The 17,788-nt window shown below is 27.1% G+C and overlaps 1 protein-coding gene across 4 annotated transcripts in view; it reads right to left on the bottom strand.

Annotated features, from left to right (window-relative positions):
• The window catches only part of LOC137837173 (uncharacterized), an 87,498-nt gene that overhangs the window by 14,138 nt on the left and 55,572 nt on the right, over positions 1 to 17,788 (bottom strand). For 2 of the 4 annotated variants that reach the window (XR_011085379.1, XM_068646061.1), the window contains 3 exons: positions 15,664 to 15,750; positions 12,347 to 12,415; positions 9,173 to 11,478 (listed from right to left, as the gene is read on the bottom strand). Coding sequence is in view for 1 of the 4 variants with exons in the window: in XM_068646061.1 (XP_068502162.1) it covers positions 11,407 to 11,478; positions 12,347 to 12,415; positions 15,664 to 15,750 (228 nt within the window). In the remaining 3 variants the exon portion in view is untranslated. Of the gene's footprint in view, positions 1 to 9,172; positions 11,479 to 12,104; positions 12,416 to 15,663; positions 15,751 to 17,788 lie in introns of those variants that run through there. The other 2 variants (XR_011085377.1, XR_011085378.1) reach the window with 2 other exon arrangements.

The following is a 17,788-nucleotide window of genomic DNA, read 5'->3' as shown; positions in this document are numbered from 1 at the left end:
TTAAATTCAACATAAAAATAAACATCCAAACACAATTTAAAACAAAAAAAAACACACATACCTCAAGAGAGTAGAACAAAACCACGACACAATGCAAGTCTAAGATTTATCAAATTGTACCTAAAAAAATCATTCAAAAATTAGTTCAAAAAACAGAAAATAAAAAATCTGGAAAATTAAGAAACATAACCGATTATCACCTCAGTGTAAAATAACACATAATCGATTATCCAAAGGTTTATGCCACATAATCGATTATGCTTCCAGTTCAAAAACCACCATAATCGATTATCTCACGGAAATTTTTACAGGTAATCGATTATGTCATGAGCATAATCGATTATCAACTATTTTTTCCACATAATCGATTATGGCATATGTTCATTTTCAGTGATAATCGGTTAAGAATGAAACTAAATTCACACGAAGCTCACCTGAGGTCACAAACGAAGAACCTAGCGCACTCTCCTACCACTATGCTTACTCACGACCCTCTCCAAGCTCTCTAGGTTTGTGCTTTCTGAAGAACTAAATTGCCTCTGCTTTGTGAGGTTGGGAACCAGATATATAGTGTTGCACCTCTTTATTACGCTTATCCACTCTCTCACCAACTTAGCTATGCATTCATTGAGCTTTGAAGTTGGTCAAAGAGATTTCTGAACAATGGTCAGGAATCTCATGTGCTTGCTGAAAAGGTTCTTCACATAACACTGTGCGCATGCATGCTTCACGTCCAGATATGTCCAAAAATCTAGTGAGGGCACAAATGACTTTGCACTCATCCTACCTGGCACTCACTCCCTCACCCTCACCCTCTCCTTTCTCTTCACTATTTGGCCCAACTTTCCCCTCACCCTCACCCACACCCTCCACCATCAGCGGATCCAAACGAGGGGGCACCCCACATCCGTCTGCGGCTACAATGTCACTCCCAATCCAAACACAAACTTAAGGTTTTGTAGGGAAGAGAATAAGAGAATATACCACTGAACAATAATCATCCCTCCTTAAAATGAAGAGATGTAGAGGAAAAGTCACATCAGCATTTGTTTCGAATTTACCCTTATTTATTCTACTGTTGGTATTTTTATTTTTCATTATTGTAAGGTTTTTTAATATTAAAAAATAGTATTTTTTTATTTATATAAGATGTGATTTATTTTCTAATTTTATATAATATGTTTAATATTTTAAGAAATTATTTGAAGTTCTGTTTTTATTTAATTTGTTCTTCTATTTATATCAATATTTTTTTTTATAATTATTATGTTTATGAGTTATAATTTATTTGATAATAGTTTTTTATGAAATTCTTTTATATTGTTAGTTACGTTATATTTTTGTTGTCGTAGTATTTTTTATTATTTATTACTATAGGTTTTTAATAAAAAAATATTTTTTATTTATATAAGATCTTATTTTTTTCTGGTTTTTTTTCAAATTTACTTTCCAATTTTATAATGAAGTTACTTGAAGTTCTGTTTTTATTTAATTTATTGAATAAAATTTTTTTAATTATAATTTTTAAGTTATATCTACTTATATTTATTTTTTAATTGTAATTTTTAAATCTAAGAATTATGTGAAATTTGTTTATTTTTAAACAAAAATAACTGATTTCATTGTTAAAAAAATTTTAATAGGCAAGGATAAATTTGTAAAATAACATTTAACACCTTTAAAAAAATTAAAATTCTCTCACAACCATGAGATCACTCTCAAACTCTCCTAAAATTTTCTCACACATCCAGTCTAAGATATTCCATCCATACACTCTGACTTTCTTCACACTTCCCTCTCACATTCCCACACATTTACTCCCTCAAATCTCCACATATTCCCTCCCAAACACATCTTTAATGGTGTGTTTGTTTCTGTATATTTACTGTTTGTGTAGAATGGAAGTCGCGAATCTTGGATGTTTGTTTTTACTCACTCTTGCATAAATGGGAGGAAAGAAAGGAGTGGAATGTTGAAATTTTGACCCCTCCATAGTGAGCGAAAAAAAAGAAGAAAGATAAGAAATAGTTTGTTTATTACTACTTTGTCCTTAACTTTAATTTAAAGGGCACAACACTTAATATATCTTGTTGAGAATTAACTTACCAGGCAACTTGTAGGATATAATCATCATTTACTATAATAAATTAATATTCTGTCTAATAAAGGTTTTTTCTAGGATTATAAAAAATTACAATTATTTAGTTTATTTTAACTTTTTATCGATTTGTTTTAAGATTGATAATTTTAGAAAAATTTGGCACAACTTTTGTAATATAATCAGATTAAATTACAATAATATACACAAATTTAATTTTTAATAAGATTTAATATTCATTTACCGTTGAAAAAGATAAAAAAAATATTTCATTTATTTTGATAAAGAAACAATCTTTATACGTAATTTGAAAAGTTAATATAAAATCACTGTAATAACAAATTGATTTGATTTTGTATAATCACAAATCTAGTCTCTTTATTTTAAAACACATTTACCAAACCTTTTCTTGGTCAACAATTGAAATAATTTTAATTAAATATGTTAATCATTGTAAAATATTTTCATCCAAACCAAATTTATCTTAATATTGATTTACTGTTGAAAAAGATAAAAAAGATATTTCAGAATCTTTATACGTAATTTGACGAAGTTAGTATAAAATTACCATAATAACAAATTGAATTGATTTTTTATTAAACACAAATCTAGTCCTTTATTTTATAACACATTTATTGTAAAATATTTTATTTAGATCGCATAACTTTTCATCTAAATTTATCATTATTACACAGTCAAGGTAACATAGGAATTTCAATTAATACAGAATAATTTTTAATATTTAAGGTTGTATATATTTATTGATTATAATCAAATTTAGATTAAATTTTTGTTTTTTAAATTTAGATTAAATTAACAAGTTTATTAATGATATATTTTATCTAATTAAAATTAATTTAAAGAAAGTTACCATATTTATTTTTATGCATTAAATATGTCAAAAATATTTGATTTCTTGAGAAAGTTTCATTGCCTTTAAAAGACAACAAAAGAAAACTAGTGCCAAAATTAACTTTCTTCTTCTCTTCAACTTTTTTCCTTTAGCTTTCCCATTTGACTTCCTTCTTTCTTTTATTCTTCTGCCTTTTGTCAAGTGTTTGTTCTTCCTTTTTGTCAGGTATACTTTTTACTATACATTATTAAGTTGAATTCCTTTGTTTATTGTTTCTTCTTGAACTTTTTTGTCATATTTTGTTTTCTTAGAAAATGGGTTGTGCAAGAATAACCTTAAAACACATCTCAAATGAAAGATCTTGCAAGACAACTTTTTTGCGAAGAAAAAGAGGACTAATGAAGAAGGTTTCTGAATTTTCCAAGAAGTGTGGTGGTGAGCACTGTTTGATTGTGTATGATGGTGGTAATGGGGATGTTGGACCAGTGACTTCACCCCAAAACCCTGTAGAGGTACATTCCATGATTCAAAAGTATTATGAAAGTCAATTAAAGAATTGGAGACCTCATAAGACTTATGGTATTGAAGAGTTTATTGAGAATAGGAAAAACATGATTGAGGCTGAGATTTCCAGAGTGGATAAACAAATTAGCAGCATCAAGTATCCAACTTGGGATCCAAGTATGATAAACATGGAAGAGGATCAGTTGAGGACCTTCTGTGCTCATGTGGATGCCAAAATTGAAGCTTGTGGCAAAGGAATTAAATTGTTGAAGAATAAGCCTCAAGGTTTTGTGCCAAACATGTCTCAGGAAAATACTACTGCTACCACCCCACTTCCAAATCAAGTCAATTACTTGCAAAGCATCTCTCAAAGCGAAGTCCTTCTTGATCCAGTTGATCCGCCACTAAATTCAACCAATGAACTTACTGTGTTAGAGTTTGAGGAATTGATTATGGGACTTAGTAGTTGTGATTGGCCTTATCAAGCATGTGATGATCATGTGGGTTGTAGCAGTGAGGCTCGTGAATCTGTCTTGCCAAGTATTTGCGATCAATATCAAAATGAGCAACAAGGAGGAAGAGATTTGCATGTTTTGTCGTCACCATTAGATTTATTTCAAACAAATTACTATAACATGTTTTCCTGAAGGTTTAATTTTGAGTAAACTTGGTTCTTTCTTCTTGTTACACTATATGTGTTGTTGTGTTTCTTTATCAATAAATTAGTTTTTGACATCAAATTGTTTATTTTCTTGATGTTGATTTGTTTAGGTAATGTAGTTTTCTTCTTACAGTAAAAAGTGCAGAATTTTGTTCCATATATTAATTCAGAGAAGTGTTATTTTTGCAATATTATTTTTTCTAACTCATGGTTTAAAAATTATACTATTTTATGATTATTAAAATTGATGGTAATCTAGGTTTGATCTTGCAGTAAAGAGTGTAGAATTTTGTGAAAATGTGAATTAATATGGTTAGAAGAACTTGATGTTCTTTTTCTTTACTGTGTGTGACCTTGAAGGATAATATGTTTTGTTCTTTAGTGTTTTAAAATCAAAATATGCAAGATTTGTGTTTAATAAGACTTAATAAAAAGATATTTCATTTATTTTGATAAAGAAAGAATCTTTATTTTATACGTAATTTGACGAAGTTAATATAAAATCAGTGTAATAAAAAATTGATTTGATTTAGTATCAATCACAAATCTAGTCTGTTTATTTTATTGATTATAATCCAATTTAGATTATGTTAACAAGTTTATTAATGATATATTTAATCTAATTAAATTTAATTTAAAGAAAGTTACCATAATGTTTTTTATGTATTAAATATCTAAAATAATTATTTTTTTTATGAAATTTCCTTACAGTTTAATGCTTTGTTTGAATTGGAAAATGAAAAGTTGTTTAATAATTTATGTAAAATGTGAGAAATAAACTATATATGTTTCATAACATTATGTTATGTCTATGTAAAATATGAAAAATAAAATATAACATTAAAAATTTCTATTTTCATTATGTAAAAATATTAATTTTAAATAAAAAATGTATTTTTTTATAAAGAATTAAATGTCATAAAAATAAGAATTACGTACACATATTATTAAAACTTCTCATTCCTTCTCTTAACTTTTTTTGGTTTTTTTAATTACTGCAACATTATTTATAATATTTATAATTATAAGATTAATAATTTATTTAAAATGTGAGAAATAAACTATATCTATTTCATAACATTATGCTATGTGTATGTAAAATGTATGTAAAATGTAAAAAAAAATATAACATTAAAAATTTCTATTTCCATTATGTAAAAATATTAATTTTAAATAAAAAACATATATTTTTAATAAAGAATTAAATGTTAAAAAAATAATTATTATTTAGATTTAAGGTTTTGGAGGGAAGAGAATAAAAGGATATACTTGTGAACAGTAAATATCATCTCTCCTTAAAATGAAGAGATGTAGAGAAAAAGTCACATCAGCATGTGTTGTTTCGAATTTACCCTTATTTATTCTATTGTTGGTATTTTTTATTTTTCATTATTGTTAGGTTTTTTAATATTAAAAAATAGTATTTTTTATTTATATAAGATGCGATTTATTTTCTAATTTTATAGAATATGTTTAATATTTTAAGAAATTATTTGAAGTTCTGTTTTTATTTAATTTGTTGTTGTGTTTATATTAATATATTTTTGTATAATTATTACGTTTATGAGTTATAATTTATTTGATAATAGTTTCTTTATGAAATTCTTTTCTATCGTTAATTACGTTATATTTTTGTTGTTGTAATATTTTTTATTTTTTATTACTATAGGTTTTTAATAAAAAAATATTTTTTATTTATATAAGATCTGATATTTTTTCAAATTTACTTTCCAATTTTATAATACATGTTTAATATTTTAAGAAATTACTTGGAGTTGTGTTTTTATTTAATTTGTTGAATACATTTTTTTTAATTATAATTTTAAATTATATCTATTTATATTTATTACATATTTATTTTTTAATTTTAATTTTTAAATCTACAAATTTTGTGAAATTTGTTTACTTTTAAACAAAAATAACTCATTTTATTATTAAAAAAAAAATTAATAGGCAAGGATGAATTTCTAAAATAACATTTAACACCTTTAAAAAAATTAAAATTCTCTTACAACCATGAGATCATTCACAAACTCCCCTAAACTTTTCTCACACATCCACTATAAGATATCTCAATCCAAACACTCTCACATTCTCACAAATTCACTCCCTGAAATCTCCATACATTCCTTCCCCAAACACACATTTAATGGTGTGTTTGTTTCTGTATATTTACTGTACGTGTAGAATGGAAATCGCGAATCTTGGATGTTTGTTTTTACCGACTCTTGCATAAATGGGAGGAAAGAAAGGAGTGGAATGTTGAAATTTTGACCCCTCCATGGTGAGCGGAAAAAAGGAGAAAGATAGGTAATAGTTTGTGTATTATTACTTTATCCTTGACTTTAATTATATGTGTACAACACTTTATATATTATAATAAAAAAATATTATATATTTATAATATAAATAAAAATAAAATAATTAATTATAATAGTATAATATAATAGTAATAAAATAAACATAATTATATAATAATAATATAAATGTATTTATATAGTAATAGTAAAAGAAAATAAATTAGTAATATAAATGTAAAAACTATGAAATAATAGTAATATATTTAAAATTTAAAATAGGAATAATATAAAAAACAGTAATAAAATTATAAATAATAACTGTAATTAAAATAAATTTTTAAAATAATAATAAATTATAAACAATAATAAAAGTAAAAATAAAAGTAAAAATAAATATAAATATAAATTATATATTAAATAATAATTAAAATAAATTTATTAAATAATAAAATTTTATTTTAGTTTTGGATTTTGATTTTATTACATATTTTTTATATGTATTTATAAAAGTTTAATGAACTAAAATTTACTCAAAAATATCTCATATTTTATTATTTAATTTTTTTTTAAAAAATGATAAATTTGTTAACTTACATTTTACACTTCTTGAAAAATTCAAAGATTTTCTTTATTAGTCCTCTTTCTTCACATGAAAGTTGTCTTGCGAGATCTTTCATTTGAGATGTGTTTTTAGGTTATTTTTGTACATGACAACAAGATTCAATAAGAAACAATAAACAACAAAAGAATTCAACAATAATATAAAGTAAAAAGTATATCTGACAAAAGAAAAAACAAACAAAAATGAGAAAGTGATATGGAAAACCTTGAGGAAAAATGTTAAAGAGAAAAAGAGAGTGAATTTTAACTATTATTTTCTTTTATTGTGTTTTAATGTGTAATGAAACTTTCTCAAGAAAAAGTGTTTTTATTTTGTGATTGTAAAAAATGTAATTATTTAGTTCATTTTAACTTTTCCATCGACTTTTTTAAGATTGATAATTTTGAAAGAATCTAGAACAACTTTTGTAACATAATGAGATTAAATTACAATAATATACACAAATTTAATTTTTTAAGTTAGATAAAAAATATTTCATTTATTTTGATAAAGAAACAAACTTTTGCACAATTTGACGAAGTTAATATAAATTACAATAATAACAAATGAAATTGCAGGATTTCATTAAAAAAAAGAAGAAAAATAAAAATAGAAATACAATGTTATTAACAAGATTTTATATTCGTATAAAGATTATTTCTTTATCAAGATAAATGAAATGTCTTTTTTTACTAACAAAAAGATATTTCTTCCAAAATATTTTTGACTGTAAATCAATATTAAATCTCATTATAATTAAATTTGTGTATATTTTTGTAATTTAATTTCATTATATTATAAAAATTGTCCCAAATTATTCTAAAATTATCAATCCTAAAAAAAGTCGATGTAAAAATTAAAATAAACTAAATAATTGTATTTTTTAAAAATTCTAGGATAAAAAACCTTTATTATGCAAAATATTAATTCATTTAAAAAATAATATCGAATCTAATATTAATTTCAACTAAGTAATAAAATTTGGCTATTCTACACAGGGAGCAGGAGCAGCAGTGAGATGTGATAAGATGTAATAAATAAAAGTATAGTTTTAATAGAAGAGAGAGAGATGGAATACATATTAAAAAAAATACAGATTTAGATGAAGAGAGAGAAGTGATAAAATATAGAGGATTTTTTATATTTGATACTATATCTTAAAAAGAAATAGAAATAATTAATGCAGTAAGTAATAGGGAAAAGTTTATTCATGTATAAAAATATTTGTTTTATTACATCAATGATGACTTTTTAAGCATTTTAATTTAAATTAGTCAAACTTTAACAATTTGTTATTCACTAAAATTTAAGTTATTTACATTAATTGATGGGTTATAATAATATATTTAATCTAATTAAAATTAATTTAAAGAAGGAAATCATATTTGTTTTTATGCATTAAATATCTCAATAGATTTGACTTCTTAAGGAAGTTTCATTGCATTTTAAAAGACAATAAAAGAAAACAAGAGTCAAAATTATCTCTCTTATTTTCTTTAACATTTTTTCTTATGCTTTTCCATTTCACCTTTTTGTTTCTCAGGTATACTTTTTACTATGTATTATTATTGAATTCTTTTGTTGTTTATTGTTTCTTATTAAAAAAATTGGCATATGTTGCGTTTGTAAAATAATGGTCATGCAAGAGTAATCTTAAAACACATATCAAATGAAAGATCTCGCAAGACAACTCTCATGCGAAGAGATGACTAATGAAGAAAATCTCTGAATTTTCCAAGAAGTGTGGTGGTGAACATTGTTTAATTGTGTATGATGATGGTATTAGGGTTGTTGAGTCAGTGATTTCGCCCTAAAACCCTGTAAAGGTACATTCCATGAGTCAAAAGTATTATGAAAGTCAATTAAAGAATGGTCAACCTTAGAAGACTAATGGTATTGATGAGTTTCTTGAGATTAAGAAAAACATGATTGAGAATGAGATTTGCAAAGTTGGTAAACAAATTAGAAGCATCAAGTATCCAACTATCATCAACATGGAAGAGGATCAATTGCGAGTCTTTTGTGCTCATGTGAATGCTAAAATTGAAGCTTGTGATCAGGAAATTAAATTGTTGAAGAATAAGCCTCAAAGTCCAGCCAATTCTAGTTTAATGGAAAATATGAATCAGGCAACTTCTCACGTCCAAATTTACCTAATTTGATGGAGAAGCTCTCACAACGTCAAATCACCTCAACTCCAATCTAAGAACTTGGCAATGGGATGGTGGATTTTACAAATTCAATAAATCAAGTTGATGGAGCTAAAAATCATGAAATTAGTATATGTTGAGAAACGTGCAACAGGGTGGTGATGATGCTTACTTTGGTTTTGAGTCAAACATGGCTCAGGAAAATGTTATTGATACCACCTCACATCCAAGCCAAGTCAATTACTTACAAAGCATCTCTCAACGCGAACCCCTTCTTGAAACAACTTAATGATAAAAATTATGAAATGGTAGATTTTAGTAATACAGTTGATGTGCCACTAAATTCAAGCAATGAACTTAGTGACTTGGAGTTTGAGGAATTGATTATAGGACTTAGTAGTTGTGACTGGCCTTATCAAGCTTGTGATGATTTTGTGGGTTGTAGTAGTGAATCTGATGAATCTGTCTCGCCAACCACTATGTCTCATAATCAATTTCTCAAACTCTAAGACACTAAGTTCATTAGTTGAATTTAGTGACACATCAAGTGGATTACTAAAATCTACCATTTCATAATTTTATCATTAAGTTGTTTCAAGAAATCATCAAGAAGGGGTTTGCTTTGAGAGATGTTTTACAAGTAATTGACTTGGTTGAAATGTGAGATGGTAACAATAACATCTTCCTGGGCCATGTTTGGCACAAAACCATCATCACCACCTTGCATGTTTCTCAACATGTAACTAATTTCATGATTACTAGCTCCATCAACCTCATTTATTGAATTTGTAAAACCCACAATCTCATTGTTAAGTGCTTGGATTGGAGTTGGAAATATTTGACCGTGTGAGAGGCTATCCATCAAATTGGGTAGATTTGGATGGGAAAAGGGAGCAGTTGTTGCCTGATTCATGTTTTGCTTGAAACTAGAATTGACTTCACTTTGAGGCTTCTTCTTCAACAAGTTAATTCTCTGATCACAAGCTTCAATTTTGGCATCCACATTAGCATAGAAGACCCTCAATTGATCCTTTTCCATGTTAATGATTCTTCGATTCCATGTTTAATACTTGATGACGCTAATTTGTTTATCTACTTTACAAATCTAAGCCTCAATCATGTTTTTCCTACTCTCAAGAAAGTCATCAAGACCATAAGTCTTGTGAGGTCTCCCATTCTTGATTTGATTTTTATAGTATTTTTGAATCATGGAATGTAACTCTACAAGGTTTTGGGGCGAAGTCACTAACCCAACATTCTCATTACCATCATCATACACAATCAAACAGTATTCACCACCACACTTCTTGGAAAATTAAGAGATTTTCCTCATTAGTCCTCTCTTTTTTTTGTATAAAAGTTGTCTTACGAAATCTTTTATTTGATATGTGTTTTAAGGTTACTCTTGCACGACCCATTTTCTAAAAAACAATAAACAACAAAAGAATTCAACAATAATATATAGTAAAAAGTATACTTGACAAAAAAGAAGAACAAACAAAAAGGAGAAAGTAAAATGGAAAAGCTTAAGGAAAAAAGTTAAGGAGAAAAAGAAAGTTAATTACTTTTGTCTTTTTTTGTTGTCTTTTAAAGTGCAATGAACCTTCTGAGAAAACAAATCTTTTGAGATATTTAATATATAAAAAATAATATGGTAACTTTCTATAAATTAATTTAATTAGATCAAATCAATTCCAATGCAAATATAACATTTTAACCCATCAATCAATGTAAATAACTTAATTTTAATGAATAACAACTAATTTATGAAGATTAGCTTATTGAAATCAAATTTAGGTTAGAATGCTTATAAAGACATCATTGATTTAATAAGACAAATACTATTATACATGATTAAACTTTTCTCTTTTTACAACATTAATTATTTGTATTAATTTTAAGATATGATATCAAATGTAATAAATTCTCTATCTTTTATCACTTCTCACTCCTCATCTAAATCTTTATGTATGTTTTTCTTTAATATCTAGTATATGTCTCTCTTCTATTAAAATTGTAATTTTACCTATTATCACATCTCTTAGTGTATTGTTTCCTCTCCCTGTGCAAAATAGTCAACGCCTATCACTAAATTGAAATTAATATTAGATTCAATATTAATTTTTAAATAAATTAATACTCTGCATAATAAATGGTTTTTATTCTAGGATTATAAAAAAATGCAATTATTTAGTTCACTTTAATTTTGAAGTAAGAAAGGATCTTTTCTGGAACCTAATTAATTACCACTATTTTTGAAGTAAGAAAGGAACTTCTCTGCCACAGGTTCCAGTATTAATCCTCCTAATTCCTGAAATACAATTGCAACAAATTCAACAGATGAAAGGTTTTTTATGTCTATGATTTCCAACAGCTTCAAAATCTCCTCTTACCATTCACTTTCACAAAGAGCCAACAAAAAATTACATAGGTTAAATAGTAATTTCCTAAAGTGCTATATGAAACAAAATTTTCTATAATTATTAGACATCAAAATGCAGAAAAGGTAGTATAAAACATTCGTATCTGAATGAGCAAATACAATTAGCCACAGCTCTATAGCAAACAGAGAAAACCAAGGAAAAATGTTTTATATGAAACGGGTGTTGGTTTACTAAAATGGCACTAAATCAGATCAATAAGTACAAGTAGTTGGTTGGTATATATCTCATTAGGAAATATCAATAGTTATCTAAATTATCTAGTTAGTTTTTTTCAATTTTTAACAAATCACACAACTCAAATTAAAAATCAAATCAGTAAGCTGATATGCAAAATAAATCATCCCAACATGAACTAATAACTAGGCTCAGGATTTTAATCTAGTTTCTCAATGATTTTAGTGAGTTGAAAAGAAAATTTAGTTTACAGTATAATATTTGTATTCAACTAAGATATTAAAGTAGTTGAATTTTCATGAATCGGTAACTAAGAATCTAGCCAAAAAATAAGTGTCACATGTATAACTGCAGTTTCCCCAGCTGAGTATGCAACTCCGACGACATCAATTTATCTTGTTAAGTAACATAACAGGTAACTTGTAGGATATAAACATCATTTACTATAATATTGCAAATATTACTATAATGGCTCAGGCAAATTAAACAGACTAAGGAACATGAGCAGAATAGTTAAATGAGAAAACGGATTACTACTTCTTTTGACATTTAATAACTCACCTTCACCACGAACCAGAAACTAAGAACTAGAAACGCAAAGAACACCTTCCTAATTTGCATTTCCTTCACCTATTTGAGCCAATACGAAATTAGAAGCAATGAATCACAAATTTATTAGTAAAAAAAAATGTATTGAAGTTTAAAAAAGTAGAAAATCAAAAGAGATATGAGAAAAATGACGAAACCTAAAATTTGTGTCGTGAATGCAGAGAATACAAGAGGACGTAGTTTTCATTGTTGCAGAGGATGCAGATGATTGATGACTTAACAGTTTCACACGAGGAGTCACTTTTATTTTTTACTCTCCCAGTGTAAAATACTCAAATTTCTTTACTTCATTGAAATTAATATTAGATTCAATATTAATTTTTAAATAAATTAATATTCTGTATAATAAATGTTTTTTCTAGGATTATAAAAAATTCCAATTACTTAGTTTATTTTAACTTTTTATCGATTTTTTTATGATTGGTGATTTTAGAAAAATTTAAGACAACTTTTGTAATATAATCAGATTAAATTATAATAATATACACAAATTTAATTTATAATGAGACTTAATATTGATATACTGTTGAGAAAGATAAAAAAGATATTTCATTTTTTTTGATAAAGAAACAATCTTTATACGTAATTTGACTAAGTTAATATAAAATCAGTGTAATAAGAAATTGATTTGATTTGGTATCAAACACAAATCTAATCTGTTTATTTTAAAACACATTTACCAAACCTTTTCTTGGTCCCATGCCACATTTGAATTAATTTTAATTAAATATGTCAATCATTGTAAAATATTTTATTTATACTGAATAACTTTTCATCCAAGATTATCATTATTACACAGTCAAGGTAACATTTGAATTTCAATTAATACAGATTAATTTTTAGTATTGAAGGTAGTATATATATATTGATTATAATCAAATTTAGATTAAATTATAATGATATATTTGATCTAATTAAAATTAATTTAAAGAAAGTTATGATCTTTGTTTTTATACATTAAATATCTCAAAAGATTTGATTTCTTGAGAAAGTTTCATTGCCCTTTAAAAGACAAGAAAAGAAAACAAGTGTCAAAACTAACTCTCTTTTTCTCTTTAACTTTTTTCTGGCTTTTCCATTTCACTCTCTCCCTTTTGTTTGTTCTCCTTCAATTTCTCACGTGTTTGTTCTTCCAAGGTATACTTTCTACTATACATCACTAAGTTGAATTCTTTTTGTTTATTGTTTCTTCTTGAACTTTTTATTGTCAAATTTTGTTTTCTTAGAAAATGGGTCGTGCAAGAATAACCTTAAAACACATCTCAAATGAAAGATCTCGCAAGACAACTTTCTTGCGAAGAAAGAGAGGACTAATGAAGAAGATCTCTGAATTTTCCAAGACGTGTGGTGGTGAACACTGTTTGATTGTGTTTGATGATGATAATGGTGATGTTGGGCCAGTGACTTCACCCCAAAACCCGGTAGAGATACATTCCACGATTCAAAAGTATTATGAAAGTCAATTAAAGAATGGGAAACCTCACAAGACTTATGGTATTGATGAGTTTCTTGGGAATAGGAAAAACATGATTGAGGTTGAGATTTCCAAAGTGAATAAACAGATTAGCAACATCAAGTATCCCACTTGGGATCCAAGTATGGCAAACATGGAAGAGGATCAATTGAGGGCCTTCTGTGCTCATGTAGATGCGAAAATTGAAGCTTGTGATCAGGGAATTCAATTGTTGAAGAATAAGCCTCTGGGTTTTGTGTCAAACATGTCTCAAGAGAATACTACTGCTACCACCTCACATCCAAACCAAGTCAATTACTTGCAAAGCATCTCTCAAAGCGAAGTCCTTCTAGATGATTTCTTGAATCAACTTAATGATAAGAATTATGGAATGGTAGATTTTAGTAATACAGTTGATGTGCCACTAAATTCAACCAATGAACTTAGTGACTTGGAGTTTGAGGAATTGATTATGGGACTTAGTAGTTGTGATTGGCCTTATCAAGCATGTGATGATCCTGTGGGTTGTAGCAATGAAGCTGATGAATCTGTCTTGCCACATATTTGTGTTGAATATCAAAATGAGCAGCAAGGAGGAGGAGATTTGCATGCCTTGCCACCAACATTGGATGTATTTCAAACAAATTACTATAACATGTATTTCTGAATGTTTAATTTTGAGTAAATTTGGTTCTGTCTTATTGTTATACTATATGTGTTGTTGTGTTTCTTTAATAATAAATTAGTTTTTGACATCAAGTTGCTTCATTTCTTGATGCTGATTTGTTTAGGTAATGTAGGTTTCATCTTGCAATCTTGCACTAAAAAGTGCAGATTTTGGTTCTATATAGCAGTGTTTTTTTTTTTTGCAATATTCTTTTTTCTAACTCATGGTTTAAAGATTATACTATTTTATGATTATTAAAATTGATGGTAATCTAGGTTTGATCTTGCAGTAAAGAGTGCAGAATTTTGTGAAAATGTGAATTAATATGGTTAGAAGAACTTGATGTTCTTTTTCTTCACCGTGTGCATCTTTACCTTGAAGGAGAATAGGTTTCGGTCTTTAGTGTTTTAAAATCAAAATATGAAAGATTTGTGTTTCATATAAACGAATTAATTATTAACATTTATCGTAAATTATTATTTACTAAATCAAAATGTTCGTATATATTGTTTATTTACTTTATAGAATTACTTATAAAGATTATTTTTTTAAAATATCCGAAATATTTACTCCTAAACTTTTTACTTTTGTGACTTATATTAATGGACTTTAAATTGTGTGAATTATTTTAATGTGAATTTCAAAAATATTTAAAATTATATTTTTTTTGTACCTTAGGATCTAAAGATTAAACTGTCATATTTCCCAATAAAAATAGTTCAAATTTGCAGACTATAAAAGTAGTTACAAATATCAGATTCAGCAGTACAAATCTAATTTCACAAGCAATAACTCATTTCATTGATTAAATGTGACTCTGATATAAACTGAAAATTCTGAGTCTTGGCTCTAAAGAAAGGGAGAAAAGGATCCTCACACAGTTAAACATCTGGAAATAGAACATTCGACAAAGAAAAAGCAAATAAGACTGTCATACAGGTGTGTAGTCTACCCTCAAAAGCTATAAAATTTCACAATCTCACTGTGCTACAATGAACAGTGATGTGTGCTACTTGGCACTTGAAAAGAGAACAACTTTTATTACATTATCCTTTCATAAGCAGTGGATATTTGGTGAAAGACTCAGTAAATGAAATTTAAAAATTACAAGAGCATAGAGAGAGATATAGAATAGTGTAGTAAAATTACCTTGATAAGAACCAAGTGGTTGACTGGGTTATTGTGCTTCATCTTCATCTTCAGTTTCATCAAAGCTTGGTGACATGGATTGACGACCTATCATATACATCCATCATCAATGAATCATTGGATTGTTTTCTTTAGAAAGCTTCTCAATATTTACAATTTTCATTCAAAGTTCATTTCTTTCTTTCTTAAGTACTTCCAAATCTTTTCTAAGTTTACCAGTAGGATGCGTCTCTTTCATAAGTACTAATTTTTTATCCTTGAGACATATTTTCCTTTGATTTTAAATCTAACAGCAAAAGATAATTCAATGTGATTATTACATCCAGGCCAAAATGGTTTTCGGGCCGCATCTAATAGTTAATAAAACTTTTGTGCTTCTATGTTTGGAGTCTCATCCATACTTAGAGAGTCATTCATTTCTTGATCATGATCAATTTCATACTCTAGACCAGCAAAATAATAAAGCATGCTCTCAAATCAAATCTATTGATGTGTCCCTCCTTGTGTACTAAAAATCTAAGAACTAGTATCTATACATAGGTTTCTCCATGACATGTCCAAACTAATATTTAGGAATGAATCCTTTCTTATAAAGATAAACTTTAACTTCTTCAAAATGAAAGAACTTTAGATTTTTGAACTTAGGACAAGGACATCTTATTTTTCCATTTGACAAATTCATTTCTTGACATGCATAGGACACAAACTCATCTACTCCTTTTAAAAATGCATCAGTATATCCCCTTCTATAAGACATTAATCTATTATACATCCAACTTCGACTTTGACGAATATCTATAATCTATCATATAACACAATGCATCATTCAACTATAAAAGAAAGTATTATAATTTGTCATTGCTAAATTTATTTAAGAACAATAAACTATATCCCCTAAACCATGAACCGTGAACATAAAGAAAATCACAAAAAAAAAATACGACTAAAATAAAATATGCCTAACTTTTTTTTTTTTTGCATGAAGGATGATAGTCGAAAACGTGGTATGCAAAGAACAATATTTACTTACCTACCACACACCTATTTACTTTCAACAAAACAGTTTCTTATTACATGTACTTTTGGAACAATAAAGCCTATGAATAAGGAGAATGCCACATATAACACAGTTGGAAGCAAAATGATGTAAGAAAACCTCAGTATGTATATATACAGGAGACAGAGATATAAAGGAAGCAATGCCTAATCTCACTATATGACTACAATAATACTTCAAATACAAATGGGTATAATGTAAGAATAATCTTTAATTAAATTAATTTACAATCAGCCTAGAAAAGGAAAGATCCATGCAGACCAAATTTTGGGGCAATTAATACATTATGTGAAGCAGAATTCGTATATAGAAAAGTCCATATATCATATACAAATTCTTATTCTTCTTTTTCATATGCAACTTAGTGCCATGTCTCATGTACATCTGCACACTGAAAAAAAGATAAATATGAAACTACCACTACTTTTGAAATAAGAAAGGAACTTCTATGCCACAGGTTCCAGTATTAATCCTCCTAATGCCTGATATACAATTGCTACAAATTCAACAGATGAAAGGTTTTTTATGTCTATGATTTCCAACAGCTTCAAAATCTCCTCTTACCGTTCACTTTCACAAAGAGCCAACAAAAAAAATTCTGCAACATAGGTTAAATAGTAATTTCCTAAAGTGCTATACGAAACAAAATTGTCTAAAAAACCAAGGAAAAATCTTTTATATGAAACGGGTGTTGGTTTACTAAAATGGCACTGAATCAGATCAATAAGTACAAGTAGTTGGTTGATATATATCTCATTAGGCAATATCAATAGTTATCTAAATTATCTAGTTAGTTTTTTTCAATTTTTAACAAATCACTCAGCTCAAATTACAAATCAAATCAATAAGCTGAAATGCAAAATAAATCATCCCAACATGAACTAACAACTAGGCTCAGGAATCGGTAACTACGAATCTAGCCAAAAAATAAGTGTCACATGTATAAGTGCAGTTTCCCCAGGTGAGTATGCAACCCCGACGACATCAATTTATCTTGTTTAATGTCTCAGGCAAATTAAACAGAGAAAACAGACTGAGGAACATGAACAGAATAATTATATTAGAAAA

This window comes from Phaseolus vulgaris, chromosome 4, assembly GCF_000499845.2.
Source record: "Phaseolus vulgaris cultivar G19833 chromosome 4, P. vulgaris v2.0, whole genome shotgun sequence".
In the NCBI taxonomy this organism is placed as follows: Eukaryota; Viridiplantae; Streptophyta; class Magnoliopsida; order Fabales; family Fabaceae; genus Phaseolus; species Phaseolus vulgaris.
This window is presented reverse-complemented; position numbering and strand designations above follow the sequence as displayed.